The sequence below is a fragment of the Penicillium manginii genome (assembly GCF_028828005.1).
Source record: "Penicillium manginii strain IBT 31320 chromosome Unknown utg000004l:1.0-7231830.0:1.0-7236170.0, whole genome shotgun sequence".
In the NCBI taxonomy this organism is placed as follows: Eukaryota; Fungi; Ascomycota; class Eurotiomycetes; order Eurotiales; family Aspergillaceae; genus Penicillium; species Penicillium manginii.
In genome coordinates this window covers 5,701,950-5,717,330 of record NW_026643105.1, presented here as the reverse complement: position 1 = coordinate 5,717,330, position 15,381 = coordinate 5,701,950, and the positions used below count along the sequence as shown (strand labels likewise).

General features: G+C 49.5%; 7 protein-coding genes across 7 annotated transcripts; 4 read left to right on the top strand and 3 right to left on the bottom strand.

Moving 5' to 3' along the window:
• Nucleotides 1-283: 283 nt before the first annotated feature.
• On the bottom strand, nt 284-2,464 carry N7533_005827 (serine/threonine protein kinase CBK1; the record flags this gene model as incomplete). The annotated part of the gene is made up of 4 exons (XM_057102477.1): nt 284-596; nt 662-1,138; nt 1,234-1,737; nt 1,812-2,464. The coding sequence occupies 4 exons, from the start codon at nt 2,462-2,464 to the stop codon at nt 284-286; spliced, it is 1,947 nt and encodes a 648-aa protein (XP_056962107.1).
• An 883-nt stretch (nt 2,465-3,347) lies between these two features.
• Nucleotides 3,348-4,954, top strand: N7533_005826 (Tim22-complex subunit TIM54; the record flags this gene model as incomplete). Its single annotated transcript, XM_057102476.1, has 2 exons — nt 3,348-3,432; nt 3,519-4,954. The coding sequence occupies 2 exons, from the start codon at nt 3,348-3,350 to the stop codon at nt 4,952-4,954; spliced, it is 1,521 nt and encodes a 506-aa protein (XP_056962106.1).
• A 603-nt stretch (nt 4,955-5,557) lies between these two features.
• On the bottom strand, nt 5,558-8,196 carry N7533_005825 (peptide alpha-N-acetyltransferase complex A subunit NAT1; the record flags this gene model as incomplete). Its single annotated transcript, XM_057102475.1, has 4 exons — nt 5,558-6,012; nt 6,074-7,121; nt 7,173-8,053; nt 8,115-8,196. The coding sequence occupies 4 exons, from the start codon at nt 8,194-8,196 to the stop codon at nt 5,558-5,560; spliced, it is 2,466 nt and encodes an 821-aa protein (XP_056962105.1).
• A 627-nt stretch (nt 8,197-8,823) lies between these two features.
• On the bottom strand, nt 8,824-9,467 carry N7533_005824 (MIX23 family protein; the record flags this gene model as incomplete). The annotated part of the gene is made up of 2 exons (XM_057102474.1): nt 8,824-9,332; nt 9,395-9,467. The coding sequence occupies 2 exons, from the start codon at nt 9,465-9,467 to the stop codon at nt 8,824-8,826; spliced, it is 582 nt and encodes a 193-aa protein (XP_056962104.1).
• A 438-nt stretch (nt 9,468-9,905) lies between these two features.
• On the top strand, nt 9,906-11,092 carry N7533_005823 (putative formamidopyrimidine-DNA glycosylase; the record flags this gene model as incomplete). The annotated part of the gene is made up of 2 exons (XM_057102473.1): nt 9,906-10,498; nt 10,570-11,092. The coding sequence occupies 2 exons, from the start codon at nt 9,906-9,908 to the stop codon at nt 11,090-11,092; spliced, it is 1,116 nt and encodes a 371-aa protein (XP_056962103.1).
• A 729-nt stretch (nt 11,093-11,821) lies between these two features.
• N7533_005822 (class I SAM-dependent methyltransferase) lies at nt 11,822-13,417 on the top strand (the record flags this gene model as incomplete). Its single annotated transcript, XM_057102472.1, has 10 exons — nt 11,822-11,857; nt 11,925-11,974; nt 12,035-12,091; nt 12,242-12,283; nt 12,337-12,412; nt 12,470-12,510; nt 12,576-12,601; nt 12,654-12,840; nt 12,902-13,330; nt 13,384-13,417. The coding sequence occupies 10 exons, from the start codon at nt 11,822-11,824 to the stop codon at nt 13,415-13,417; spliced, it is 978 nt and encodes a 325-aa protein (XP_056962102.1).
• A 798-nt stretch (nt 13,418-14,215) lies between these two features.
• N7533_005821 (putative acetyl xylan esterase (Axe1)) lies at nt 14,216-15,052 on the top strand (the record flags this gene model as incomplete). The annotated part of the gene is made up of 3 exons (XM_057102471.1): nt 14,216-14,572; nt 14,646-14,825; nt 14,879-15,052. 3 exons carry the CDS (start codon nt 14,216-14,218, stop codon nt 15,050-15,052), a joined length of 711 nt encoding a protein of 236 aa, XP_056962101.1.
• Nucleotides 15,053-15,381: the final 329 nt, after the last annotated feature.

The window sequence follows — 15,381 nt, the reverse complement described above, 5'->3', positions numbered from 1 at the left end:
CAAGTTCTCAACAAGCCCTTTTCGGCCCCGACGTGAGATATATCGGAATGATAAAAAGATGGGCTAGATATCCCGAACTAAAATCAAAAGACAGCGCTCGGGTCATGACTCGGAAAACATCGCGCTGATATGCTGAATGACGATTCGTGGCGGAGAGATGAAAACGCCCAAGCCTCAAGCAGCCCGGGTCCATGCTGGTACAGAAGTAGATACAGGCCCCGCCTGCTTCTTGCGCCTTCCTATACAACGCGCTGACCAGCTATGTTTTCTGCATACTGAAGCTTTAGGAGGCTTGGAAGGCGTTGAAAGCCTTGTAGGTATATCCGATAAACGGCAAACTCATCTCTGCCTCCTGTGACTCGGGCATGGCACGAGCCTGGGCGCGGTGAATAGCACTGGTGTCTTCCTGGGGGATTTCGTCGATTGGGAAGTACGAAACGTCGATGTTGGAGCTGAGTCGGGGTTCGAATGGGGCACGGATGGCCCGCAGTTGTTCCCATACAACGCCGCGGAAGAAGGGGTGGTTCTTGATCTGAGTTGCGCCGCCGTGCTGGCCGCCGTCGCTTCCAATACGGTGCTCGGGGTCACACAAGAAGCTATTAAAATAAAGGTGAGTTCGAGTTCGGTCATTCGATTTTCGGATAGGGAGGGGGAAACATACCTTCTAATTAAAGACTCGGATTCACGGGAGAGAACCAGCTCATCAGGGAAGTAAAGACATTCACGCCAGTTCACAATCTTGCGGTAAGTATCGGTGGTATCCTCAGCGCAGAATGGTGGCCAGCCAACAAGACACTCGAACATAATAGCACCGACAGACCACCAATCACAAAGATAAGTATATCCCTGTCCGTTAAAGATTTCGGGGGCAATATAATCGGGAGTTCCGACAGTAGAGTAGGCCATCGCGCGACGAGACTTTCTCCAAGTGTTGATTTGGCCACGGTTGGAGACTGTCAAGTTGATAGCATCGTTGAAGTAGCCGGAGTTGCGGTTGCGATCCTTTGATGTTGAGTTCTTCAACAGGTTTTGATAATAGGCATTGTCGTGGGTCTTCTTTCCACCGGTTGAAAGACCGAAATCTGTAAGCTTGACGTGACCGCCGCGGTCGAGAAGGATGTTGTCAGGTTTGATATCACTATCGTGTTTCGTTAGCATAAGATCCACGGTGGCTGCAAAAAATATGGACAAGTTTCTCTTGCGACATTAGAGAGCATGTATCAAACTACATACCGGTGAAGGAAGCCGAGCTTGTGGACAGCTTCAATGGCCATCACGACCTCGGCCATGTAAAATCGGGTGATATCCTCCGAGAAGATTTCATATTTGATCAGCATGGTCATCAGATCACCACCGGGCAAGAACTCCATGAGCAAGTAGAGGTAAGCTGAATCTTGGAAGGAAGCGTGCAGCTTCACCAACCAAGGGTTATCCTTCGAGTCCGCCAAGATATCACGCTCAGCACGAACGTGCGCCAACTGGTCCTTCTTGAACATTTCCGTCTTGATTAACGACTTCAGGGCATAAATCTTGCCATCGGTCTTGCGTTGCACCAGCTTCACCTCACCAAAAGCACCCTTTCCGATAATCTTGATGGTTTGGAAGTTCTGAGGGGTCTCCTTAGTTCGGAGGAACCGAAGGAAATCCGATTCCCGCTTCGAGATTGTCTCGGCATCCTGGCGTTTCTTGTCACTCACGACAGCCGGGTCGCGGAGTGTCTTGTCAAGGTCCACGGAGCTATACAAGGAAGAGAAAGTCAATGTCAGCTACTCTGATCAAACAGTGGCTTTCAACAAAGCTATAATACGTACCGCATGTTGCGATCACGGGCACGCTCGATGTTCTCGTGGAAGAAGACGGTCACCAGTTCCTTTGCGGCCTTGCCCCGCTTGTGCACATTCTCCGAGTATCTATCCGAGAAACGCTGGAGCTCCTCATTCTCCGACGGGGGCCGAGGGCTGCGAGGCACCGGGGGAGCCAGGTGTGCTGCCTGCGCGGGACCAGCAGGCGAACCGCCCGCAGTACGAGGGCGCTGGGCAGCAGCGGGGGAGTTCGCCCGACCGAAGAAATTGCCACGATTGGCGTTCAGATCCTGGTTCGAAAATTGCTGGATGAGACCATTGGTCCCATCGCTGGGGGGGTAACCCATCCGATTTTGATAGGCGGGCTGGGGTGACTGCAGGCCTTGCTGTTGCTGTTGCTGCTGTTGCTGCTGCGCATACTGCTGTTGCTGAGCGTACTGTTGTTGTGTCTGAGGAGGGTAAGGGTTGGTCATAAAATAACCCTGAGAATAGGCCGGATTGGCGGGGTCGACATATTCCTGAGCCCCCTGAGTCTGATAGATGGGTTGGGGAAAGGCGGAGGGGGTAGTGGGATAGGCGCGGCTGTTGGCCGCATTGTAGTTGCGGTCATTGTAGCCGTAATTCATGTTGTTATTCTGACGATTGTTGTTGTTGGGATCCATCTTGATAGTCTGGGCTCCCGATAAATCGGGGGTGGGGGAGGGGAGTCGACAGACGGAAGGGAGGGGAGGGGGGTTGTTTGTTGGAGAAATAGAAAGTGGATGATGGGATTGGAATGGGAATGGGAATGGGCAAAGGGAAAGGAGAAAGGCGGGGAGCAAAGAAGCGGTCTCAGGAGGCAAAGACAATCCACTTCTTCAATCCACCCCTAATCAAACATCAAGTTCTCTTGACTAGAAGGCTGAAACCGAATGTGGTCCCCTGTGGTGTTACGGCCTGTTACAATTCTCTCCTTGACTTCTTCCTTTTGCATTGTACATTGTATCGTATGCCGTCCCTCGGATCGGCCCTGGATCGGCTGGGCCCAGTGGATACACGTAGCCGCGAACCCCTCGTGCTGAACATTCCCGTCAAAAACGTTCATGGGGATGTTGACGATGTTATTGGTACAGAGTGGGAGCCAGGATACATTCCAAACCAGCTGGGTCTGCAATTTCTATAGGACTTTTGTTCACGGGAAAGTTGGAGAACACCAGATTTAGTATGGAGTACCTATCTATGTATAGTGGGCTGTGAATACACAAGTACATAAGTCAATCAAACTACTAGTAGCCTTGATGGAACAAAAAGTGAGCTCAAGGAGCTCAGACGAAGAGAGGAACCTCAATCAAATGCGAGTGTACTTCATGATCTATGTATTCTATGTATTCTATAACTAGAGCGTAGAGTGCAGTCTATCGTTTAGTCTCTCTAGAGTTCACGTGACGCCGGATCATCTTGGGCCCGACTTTTTTCGGGATGCTGCGACTCTCCCCGAAGTTTGCAAGTCTACGAGCCTCCCAAACTTTTCGAGAGAGTGCGATTGTCTTCCGATTCAAGTTGACAATGGCCGACTCTTCAGCCTCAACAGCCCCTGCAGGCAAGCCTGCGGCTGCTCCCAAGCCACCTAACCCGGTCTTCAAAATGATGGGTATGTTGAGGTCCTCTTGATTGTTCTGGAACAACCCCATAATCCATGACCCTAATCATGACCACTGACATGATCAATTCCAATAGGCCTGCCCAACATCCGCTTTAAACTCCCCTCGCGAAACTGGATGATTTTCCTCACCATCACCGGATCCTTGACCACCGCAATTGTCTACGACCGCCGTGAGAAGCGACGCGCTCAACAGAAGTGGTGTGATCTCGTGGCTCATATTGCAAACGAGCCTCTAGATGTGCACCAAATGCGCCGGAAACTGACTGTCTACCTTGCCGCTCCCCCCGGTGATGGTCTGCGTGTCGCCCGTGATCATTTCAAGGAATATGTCAAGCCGATCTTGACCGCCGCGGCTTTGGATTATAACGTGATCGAGGGACGTCGGGAGGGAGAAGTGCGCGCCGGTACAGCGGAGCAAATTCGCAAAATCCGGAGAAAGGCCGGCGAGCAGACCACCGTCGTGGAGGAGCCGAGCGTGGAGACTGTTGTTTTAGCTGCGCGAGAGCAGATGGGCGTGACCGACGAACCCGGCCCCAAGGGTGATTTGGTGATTGGCCGACACACCTGGAAGGAATATGTCCGTGGATTGCACGAGGGTTGGTTGGGACCTCTTGATCCGCCACCACCTGCTCCTGTCGAAGAGCCAGTTGCTGTTCCAGAAGGTGCAGAAGAAACCATGAAGGACATTGCCGGGGGCGACCAGCCTAGCCCTCCGCCATCCGACAACCAAGAAACTCCCGAGACCAAGCCCGATGAGGCTAACAATGGCCAAGTCGCCAAGCTCGAAGATCTCAAGATTGATGACACCAAGACAGAGGAGTCCAAGGCCGAGCAGGAAGAGAAGGAAAAGCCCTCTAAGCCTACCGGCCCTAAGCCCGCCCATATTACCACCGCCGATTACCCTACTGCTCAACTTCCCTCCACTCTCCCCCAGTCTCTCGACAGCTCCATCCCCATTGAGTTCCCTCACATCCTAGGCTTCACGAACACCCCTATCCGTATGTATCGCTACGTCACCCAACGTTACCTCGCTGAGAGCATTGGTCGTGATGTTGCCAGCATTGTCCTGGCCTCCGCCGCTCGACCTTACTGTGAAGAAACCCCCACTTTTGATTCCGAGCTCGGAGCCGCTTCCTCTTCGCCCGATGACTCCGTTGCAGAACTGCCCCACGGCAACCACGAGCAGCAGACTGTTCTGGCGAAGGAAGAGAAAGAATGGCACAGTTCTGTCCACAAACCAACCGATGATGACCGGGAGCGCGTCTGGCTCAATGACGTTGTTCTAGACTCGCGCATTTCCTCGCGTATGAAACACTCCCTCATCTCCGCCGAAGATGAGGCTCGCTCACAGCGCATCGCCGAGGAAAAGGAATACATTCTCGGCCAAGAGCGTCCTGCGCCTATCCCCTTCTGGAGAAGCATGTGGATCAACTACGGCTATGGCGAAGATGATGAAACTATCCGCCGCAAACCCATCTTGGGTAACCTTGATGGCGAAGAGGGTGCGTGAAAACAGCATCAATGAGTCTGAATTTTATGTGTATACATAGATGGTTGCGGGTGTTTTTTGTCCCAAACTCCCCTTGTATGGGGAGATCTCACGTTTTCTGTCACTTGCATATCCATCCTCCCTCTTCGGTTTGTATATTAGAGGCGCTTTTGTTGTGTTTTTCTTTTTTTACTTTGCGTGTACATCACATGTGCATTCTAGACTTGGAAGAATTCCGAGAATTTTCAAAAATTAATAACTACGAACATTCACGGTGATAATATCCCTTGGAAAACTTACTAGTAGTACTACTACCTACCTAGGTAGGTAGTCATCCTTCTTTCTATCGTATACTAGTAGTACTTTAAACATCATCCATTCATTTGCGTATTTTGGAATTTTTTGAGGTACATTTCAAAGGTGTAGATTTCAAGACTGTTTCTATTTCTCTTTTTCGACGAGATATCCTCCATCATTCAATATCTAGCTGAGTGGCATGTTTATACCAGCCACCGATTCCATCAATGTAGCCACGCTTCGAGCCAAGGTCGTTATGACAAGCGACGATCAAAAAAGGTGGCCTTGATGGTCCGTGATCAAGATGGTCGCTGGCTCGAGACGCAATCAGTTCAACTGAAAGACTGACGACTCGGGCCACTTCTTGCTAGCCTTCTCCGCGTAGGCAGTCTGCTCGCTACCCCACTTGCTGAGCAACTCAAGAGCAGCGACGGCCTCTTCAATGGTGACGGCGGGAGAGTCCAGGGAGGCCAAGAGATCCTTCTCACACTGAGCCTTCGAGTCAGGATTCAAGAGCTGACGGCCTGACAAAGCGGCCTGAATGTGCGCGACACTGTCCTTGTTGGCGGACAGGAAAGACTCGTTCCATTCCTCAAGGTTCTGGGACTTGGGAAGGAGCTTCTCAAATTCCGTGCCGATGACTTCTCCGGTTTGGGCGGGCAGGGAATCGGTAAGGCCGTCGATTTTCTTGCGGAATTGCAGGAGCTGGAGGTGAAGGGTAGGGTTTGAGGGATCAATGGCATTAGCGGCTGTGAGACACTTCAAAGCGGGTAGGTATTTGTCTGTTGACGCATCGAATTAGTATAAGTTTTTGAATGTCAGGAGAGCGGGATTCAAACATACTTTGTCTGATATAAACCTCGAAACCCAGGCATTGAGCCTCAATATTCTGCGCATTGAGCTCGAGTAGCGGCGCCAAGAACTTCAGAGCATCCTTGAGCGCATCCTTTGTTTGCACCAGGGTGTTTCCAAGGGGATCAGCGTCCTCCTTCTTGACCTCTCCGTCCACGCTTTGGCTCTTGGCATTGGCAGCGGCTGCCTTTCTGGCCTCACGCTTATCAGACTCGATTTTCTCAAGGCGTTGCTGTTCCTTCTTGGCCTTCTTGAGAGCCTTCTTGCGATCTTCCTCCGAAACCTCAGTGCCGTTGGGACCGTTTGCGATGGGTCCATGGGCAAGATCGGGCTGGTCATTGAGAAGCAAGTATGCCTTGGTGGCACCAAGAGCGATTCTGGTATAGAAGGGGTGCTCGCGCAGGCGGTCTTCCCAGCGAACCATGTCCACATAGGCTCTGACCATTCCCTTCCTAAGGGAGAAGCTGTGGAAGTCGAACTGGTCCTCTTGCCAAGTTTCGAAGATGTTGAAGACCGAGTGGAAACGCTTGAGCGCAAGGCCCAGCTTCTTCTGACGCAGGAACGCTTCCGCATCCTCTGTCAAGAACCAAACACATTGCATTTCGTGAAGATCACCCAATGTTCCTCCCACGGTCTCGTTGCGGGTGAACTTGCTCATGAGATCCAGACCCTTCTCATTTTCGTTGTTGCGAAGGCGGTACTTGGCAGCCTTAGTGTTGATATAACGATCCTTCTCATCAAGGAGACGAGCTTTCTCCATTTCATCCGCTGCCTTAACAGGGTTTCCATGGTGCTTCCAGATACGCGCCTTGGCCAACTGGTACTCAACAGCCTTGGGTGACAATTCGATTGCTTTGTCAACATTCTCCATGGCCTTTGTGAGGTTCTGGCTCAGCTCATAGGTGTAATGCAGGGCCAAGAAGTAGTAGGTGGATGCCAGGAACTCGTTGTTATCTTCCTTGCCTTCCGCAGAGCCGTTCGCCTGCGAACCAGCCTTGCCAGAGACATATCCCTCCACCAATGACTGCACTACATCGCGCTTGGCAGAGTTGGAGTACAAGAACTTGATGTTCGCAAACAGCGAGGGGACACCCTTCTTCAGCATGCGCTGCAGATAGGTATCGACGGCCTGCTTGAAATCTTCCCCTTCTAAGAAGTCGAGAGGAATACGGCGAGCCGCATCACCGCGAGGGTTCTTCTTCACCCATTCATCATACAAAGCCTTCAGTGCTTTGTGATCAGTCTCCGGGATCTCCTTTGCTTGAATTAAGCCGTTGTAGTAAACTGAATTCTCAGGGTTTCGTTCCAACAAAGCAGTGTACGCCTCTTCGGCCTCTGATTTGCGGCCAAGTCGCAGGAGATAGTCTGCCTTCAATTCCATCACGGCAAGCACATCGGTACACCGGTAGCCAATTTTCTCCAAATGCTCCAGGGCTCGTTCCAGGTTGCCTGTCTCCGCGATGATCGTATTTTTATATAGGCAAGCCTCAGAGTGCTCCATATCGGCAACTGGTGGGACGCCATCCTTCAGGGTGTCTTCGTAGGTGGTCAAGACTTTCTCCGCCTCCTCCAAATCTCCGGACAGGTGATGAGCGATCGCCAATGCGGTCCAATTTTGGCGCAAACCCGGGCGCGCCTGAAGCATAGAGCTGCGGCTCTGGATATATCCCTGGAAATCGCGCATCTGCATCTGAAGGAGCGCCAGATCCCGCTGAATGGGCTGGGATTCGGGATCCAGTCGCAAGGCGAAACGGTAAGCCTTGATCGCCTCGTCGAAGTTCTTCTCTTGTCGGTATAGCAGGCCGTACACGTGCCAGCAAATGTGCGACTTCATGTCATTTCGCAGAGCCTCCTTAGCCAGCACGAAAGCCTCTTCCAACTGACCCAGATGACTCATGATCAGAGCCTTCATCGCCTGTGTGTCGCCATGCTTGGGGTTCTTGCGAAGAACTTGGTCTGCCGTTTTAATGCCTATCGTGATGAAAACGGTGTTAGCTGAGGCGGGACGATTGAGGGAGCGGGGAGGCGGGACCTTTCTTGTATTGCTTCTGCTCGAAGTTGCGAACCACTTGACGGAACAAGGACTGGTCCTTGGAGTTCAATGGTTGCGGCATGGTGGGCGATGGCTGGGGTGAATTGACTTGTGCGAGTGAGGAATCGATGTGTGCGGGGAGCGGCGCCTCCGAGTCCGACTTTGGCAGAACCAGCTGGGCCGATAAGATAGCTGTCCAACAGCGACTCAAGGTGGGAGGCTGATGGGAAATTTCAATCTCGACGATGAGTTCGCGTTTATATTTGACGTCTGCATTTGAATGCAGAGACTAGGAAATTTACATGCATTCACCCAGAGTGGCATCTTTTGTGTAGCCGACAAGGGGTTGTTTTGTAAAGCTTTTCCTGGCAAGCTCTTACTATCACATACTAGTTAGTAGCTGCCTCAAGGTGGGCTATTTGCTATTCTACCCTGCCATGCCCAAACTGACAAATTTGAACTACTAGAAGTATGTGGATTTTGGATTTTCCTATTCATTTTTCATGTTTTTATAAGTAAATAAAAACTTGCTCATACATTTATAGGTTCGTAAAGTCAACGCTATGTATGCTGTGATGTATTTCATACTTATTGTACACGGAAGTGAAGAAATAACCAGGCCCAAAAGAAGTTGAAACAGGGCCGGTAAAGCTATAGGATATAAGCAACCAATTAATGACGCCAATAATTGATTTTACCGCCGAATGATTCATCGTTGATTGCTGTGACGCCAATGGTTCAATGCATCCTCCCATGACGTAGAGCCACTGCATCTTTCGGTCACCATGCCCCAGGTTCTCGCGCGGATGATATCTTCCACGGTCCGTTGGTTTCGTATTAAATTCGCGAGTGACTCCGTCCTAGCCTCACGAGGAAAGAAGCGAGCTGAGTATGGGTCCAATCGTTCATTCACAACCCGCTCTCGATCCCTCGCAGATTCGGTCTCCCGTAAGATCAGGTCGGGATCATCAGGGTCCGGACTTGTCGCAACACCGGCGCAGTAGGTTAAAACGTCGGAACGAGCCTGCCATGACGGAAATAGCACATTATCCTTGAAACCCTGGCAATTTGTTGGATCGATCGCTTTTCGGGCTTTGGAGTCGGTTTGTCGCACGGCGGTAGAGGATGGATCGAAGCCCTCACGGGCAGGGGTTATTAACGCATTGAGATTCTGCGTGATCGAGTCGTCGATAGTCGACCGCGAAAGACTCAGAAAGTCTAGACGAAGGGAGACAAGGGTCAGTCGGATGGAATTTGCGGGATCCGCTCGGTCGACAAACCTCTGAGGAGTCTTTCATTGAAGCAAAACTGGGGTGTCAATGCTGGAGCCTCCATTGAAGATGCTTCAGCCATATTTTCACCGTCGCTTCCTCCGCTTTCTCGAGTCGTTTTTGTAGCCCAGAACCACGCCAGCTTGAGTGGAGATGGATGATGCACCAGATATCTGGGTAGTTATCAAGGCTAGAAGAATCTGTATTGATAACAACACGGTATAGCAAGCCGGGAAAAGCAGTGTTATCTCCGTATAAATGGGCTTAAAAATTAGTTTACTGATTTATGGGCGAGGTTGCTAGCTTCGCCGCAGCCCTCCGTCATCGAATGGCGGCCCCATTAGGAATAGTGCACCAGCTGACTAATTGCACTTGAATGTAGATCGAGTCAGGTGATCTCGTGATCAGAAACGCGACACGTCGTTGCGAGACTTGATTCCCCTATTACTATTCATACATACATTGCATCACCTTGTTTATATTATCACATTTATCTCTCGTCAAATAATACCGCGTGCAGATGCCTGAACTCGCCGAGGTCGCACGTATCGTGCATTTCATCCGGCAACATCTGGTTGGCAAGACCCTTTCCAAGGTTCAAGCTCAGCACGATGATATCGTCTATGGAAAAGTCGGGACCAGTGCGGCCGAATTTCAAAAGGCATTACAGGGTAAAAAGGTCATAGGTGCCGGGCAGCAAGGGAAATATTTTTGGATCACAATGTCCTCTCCACCACATGCCGTGATGCATTTTGGCATGGCTGGCTGGCTGAAGATCAAGGGCGCTGATACCTATTATTACCGCTCAGACAAGCCTGCTGACCAGGAGTGGCCTCCCAAATATTGGAAGTTCTTGTTGGAAACAAGCGACGAGCCGAAGGCCGAAGCGGCATTCGTCGATGCGCGCAGGCTAAGTCGGATTCGTCTTGTCGATTGCCCTGCCGATGAAATCCGAAAACACACACCCCTTAAGGAAAATGGACCCGAACCCATTGCGGATAAAGATATCGTGACGGAAGCCTGGCTGGCAGAGAAGCTGAAGAGCAGGAAAGTGCCCATTAAGGCACTTCTGCTCGACCAAGCGAATATCAGCGGAATCGGAAACTGGATGGGGTAAGCGCAGCCAACTAACCAATATGGCCAATTAAATATCCTTTTGCAACAGCTGACATCATCATATCCAGTGACGAGATCCTGTACCACGCCAAGATCCATCCGGAACAGTACAGCAATACACTTTCCACTGACCAAGTCAAAGAGCTCCACAACGCAATCCATTATGTTTGCTCTACTGCGATTGAAGTTCTTGCGGACTCTGAAAAGTTTCCTGAACATTGGCTTTTCAAGCATAGATGGGGCAAGGGCAAGAAGAATCAATCGTCGGCCCTTCCAAACGGCGACAAGATAACATTCATCACAGTCGGTGGCAGAACAAGTGCTGTTGTTCTAGCAGTCCAAAAGAAGACCAGTCTCGCCACAAAGAGTACCGGCGATGAAACTTTGAATAAAACCTCAAGCGCATCAAAAAGGAAAAGGGCATCGAAACAGGAAGACGACTCTGAGGTTGACGAGAAGCCCAAGCTCGAGGCTAAAAGCCGCGGATCCAAGAGGCAAAGCACATCCGCTATCAAAAAAGAGGAGGATGGCGAAGAGAAATACGTTGTTGGCTCCAATGAGCGACGTCGCTCAACACGCTCCAGAAAATGAACGAGTGCCTGATTTTGGTTCTGTCTCCGATTCTCCCCCGGATTTGTATTCGATTTCTCTCGTCAATCTTCTCGCTGTCGCCCCACAGGCACGCATGGGATCACCTGTCAGAGGATATTGATGTGGCGAACATAATGCATGGCACGTAAATCCTTTTCACAAATCTTTCAATGTAGCAATTTACATGACACGCCCGTGCCCCACCTCCAAGTACTCATTAGTGTCGGGCATGGATTCAGGGGTAGTTGGCATCGCATGAACACTGCAATGCACCTCGATGAGCTTTACGGTCGTCAATCAGGTATTGGCTGATGCGACTCTCAAATTTCCTTCACTGTGCATGTGAGATGCATTTCAAATGGACCCAAACGGTTCAATGAGGATGGGGCATACTGTATCCATAACCGACGGGGTTCTCCGGAGGAAAAGGAGCACGTCTCTAACGGCGCGGCCCCTCCATCCTTCGCTCATTAGTACAGAAAAAGAAAAGATCAGCAGTAAATAGTGACATGATTGGTTTACTCGCCCTGCATGGGACGTTTGACGCAGCGATGATGGGTATATTGTCGACCAATAGGCCGCGAGGCCCTATGCTTAAAGCATTGAGGTGCAGCCTCGGCGTTTTAACAGCAACAGGAAAGGTATCTGTCCCCCCTCCGTCCAATTTACATTTTTTTTGAAAATCTGTTCAGTGTACTTTTACCAGGCACTTTCATCGTCGCCGTCATGATGTCTGAAGCTGAGGGCAATGAAAAAATCGCGGTGGTGAGTGACTGACATCCTGAAAGTCGAATTTGCTCGCATTTGGCACAATCTCTCATTATTACACAAGGATCCCGATGTCTATATAACGAATGCGAGTCTCGAGGAAGATAATCGATCGTATGCTCCAAATGTACCTTTATCAAGTGCCGGGTTTTCTAACAAGCTTTTCCACCATAGTGAAACTACTTCAATTTCTTCCTCGATCTATAGAGGGCTTATCGAAAATGGTCGGCGGTAAGCAAGCTATGCAACTTTTATCAACGGCATTCTCTAAAAAGTCCTCAGATACCAAACGTTGAGAGAAGATGAATACTGGTTAGGACACCACCCAAAAAGAAACAGAAGCATATAGGAGGAATATTCCTGGCTCTAACCGTGTACTAGGAGCCCGGCCGATGATCTTCAATTTGAGAGCCTAGAAGCCGGGTATAGCATGATAGCCCCCGAACCTAAAGAATTAAGCTAATCAAAACGAGCAGTCATGCTGTTGCCATAGTTCTTGAGTCTGATACGTCAAACCCACTATTCCGAGCCCCTGTCGGAAGTTCGGCGAAGGTATGTCGACAGAATTAATTCCTCCAAAGGCTATATCTCAAACATTCAAACCACTAGAATATCCTCGATATCGGAACTGGAAATGGACTATGGGCTATGTATGTTGAAATCTTCCCCTTCATACCTAGGCATTTCCCGACAGATTAGTAACATTTTATTACAGCGACGTCGCAGATATGTTTCCCGAAAGTGATTGAATCTTCAACAAATGCACATTTCCCATACGCTAATATTTCTCTAGCTACCGTTCGAGGTGTAGATATTTTCCCACCCCCTGTGACGTGGATGCCACCGAACTGCATATTGGAGGTGGATGATGTCTTGCGAGAGTGGACCTGGCGTGAGCCGTTTGACTTTATCCATTTGCGTATCATGCTTGGAGCATTTACAGAAAAGGAGTGGGACATTGTCTACCAAAAGTGCTATGAGTACGTTACGTTCCTGATTAAGATTTCCCTATTCTTGGAAGATTCTCATGTTGGTATCCAGAAATCTCAAGCCTGGTGGTTGGATTGAACAGCTAGAGCTGGATGCTCATCTCGAAGCCGACGATGATAGTGTTCCGGGAGATAGCATGGCTGCGAGTTGGGGAGATGTTACATTTGGCTGTGCAGAAAGGTCTGGTCGTCGAATCGACACTCTCAATACGATGAGCTCCTCCATCGAGCGTGCTGGATTTTTCGATTTAAAAGAGAAGATCAGCAAGTGGCCCATTGGAGCTTGGCCTAAAGATAAACAGCTCAAGGAGGCGGGGCTAATAAACTATCACATGTGGTCCGCTGGTTTGGAAGGATGGGGAATGTGGCTTCTAACTAAATTTGGCACACCAAATCCGTGGTCTCCAGAGCAGGTCCAGGCTTATGTTGGGAAAATTCGGACCGAACTGAAGAATCCTAAGGTCCATGCCTATCAACGAGCGTAAGTCACATCCCAGATCTGGCTATTTCTAAGCTTTAACCTGTTGTTTTTAGACGGCGTGTTTGGGCCAGAAAGCCCCTCGATTAGCAGGTGTCTAAAATACGCCATTAAAAATTCAAGTTTATTTGCCATCTTATTTTATGTTGAGGAGGCCTAATCATTCGAGAAAACTTCATCTACCTCGAAGCCTCTTTGGTTTGCCAGTGAAAACTTGATTCCTCCAGTTGCCGGAATCACACAATTTGGAAAGTTGACAGAAAATCTGCCTCCCAATCGATTTCGCCAGAGAACTCCTGATTTTTGATGGTATTTTGTAAACGCAAAGCCGCATTGAAACTATTCCATGACAAGTGATCTACCATTTAGTTACCTCAAATGATGCGGGGGAGTACACCTCTTGAAACATGTTCCACATCTAAAACTACTAGTAGTAGACCCTTTTTTTACTTTGGCGGGGCGCCAAGCTAGGCTTGTTAGAGTGACACGTCTATTGATTCAGCCTGAATCCGGATGCGTTTCTTCACGGCTAATCTTGAGATGCCCCATTGCAAGTCTGCAGACCATACACGATTGATCGACCAAATATCTATGATCCATGGGTTATTAGGCAAAATTATTTCTTCGGTCGAAAGGAGCTCTTCAACTACCACCAATCTATGGCTTGAGGAAGCAAGCAAAGTCCTCCAGGGCTCTGGACTCAATCATTACCCGCGACTCGGAGGAGTGGAGTTCGGACTCCTTCTATAAATGTGGCCTCCGCTCACTTGAAGAGGCCCTCATCCGGTTTCAACTAATAATCTCAGAGCAAACTCATCCTTCTCCTTGTCATTATTGCTAGCTGGCAAATTCTTTCCACATTTTTCTTACTTATACTCTGTTGACACCATGTGGTCCAACTTACTGACTGTCTCTTTTCTCGTCGGCGGAACTTACGCTACTCCGCTTGACGGAGGTATTAAGGGACGTGCAAACTGTCCTGGTGTCCATGTTTTTGGTGCCCGTGAAACCACTGTCTCCCCGGGCTACGGGTCGTCCAGCACTGTTGTCAACGAGGTGCTGGGCGCTTATTCGGGGTCTACAGCTGAGGCCATCAGTTACCCTGCATGTGGTGGTCAATCTTCATGTGGCGGCGTGAGCTATTCTAGCTCAGTTGCCCAAGGAATCCAAGCTGTTGCCTCTGCTGTAAATTCCTTCAATTCACAGTGTCCTGATACAAAGTTGATCCTAGTCGGCTACTCACAGGTTCGTCAATTCTCAATCCTTTAAATAGATAGCGACAAGAGTGGAGTCTAACCTCATTTTCTCGCTTGTTCAGGGAGGCGAGATAATGGACGCTGCTTTATGTGGTGGGGGTGTTCCCAACCAAGGAGTTACCGATACATCGGTCCGGCTGTCTTCTTCTGCCGTGAACATGGTCAAGGCTGCTATTTTTATGGGAGATCCTCTTTTCAGGGCAGGGCTACCATATGACGTGGGAACCTGCGGTGCAGGAGGGGTATTTATTACCTTGAGCTTCCTGTTTCGATTCTGGAGCTGACATTCAAATAGTTCGACGAACGCCCGGCGGGATTTACCTGTCCATCCGCCAGTAAGATCCAATCGTACTGTGATGCCTCGGATCCGTATTGCTGTAATGGCAGTAATGCAGCAACCCACCAGGGCTATGGTGCAGAGTACGGCGCACAGGCTTTGACATTCATCAAGAGCAAAATTTCTAGCTGAGTTTCATCGCGGAGGGCAAAGACATTGATCATACTGAATACTGGCAGCTTTGATAGCGCGATTTTAGTAGGTGGGAATCGGTGCAATTTTAAATGTTCACATATGAAGAATATTACTGAAGTGAAGTGGTTTTTCTTGTATGCCTAATGGATGACCCCAAATCATCAAAAGTCCCAGGAGTTCAAGATATCCCAACTGGCAGCATAAAGGCTAGTTCGGAGATTTTTTAAGATCCAAAATCCCTATGTATTGATACCTACCTAGGTACATAACATGATATTTATCGGCCTGAGAGAATCAGATATAAGTACCTAGGTACCTGGGAATTC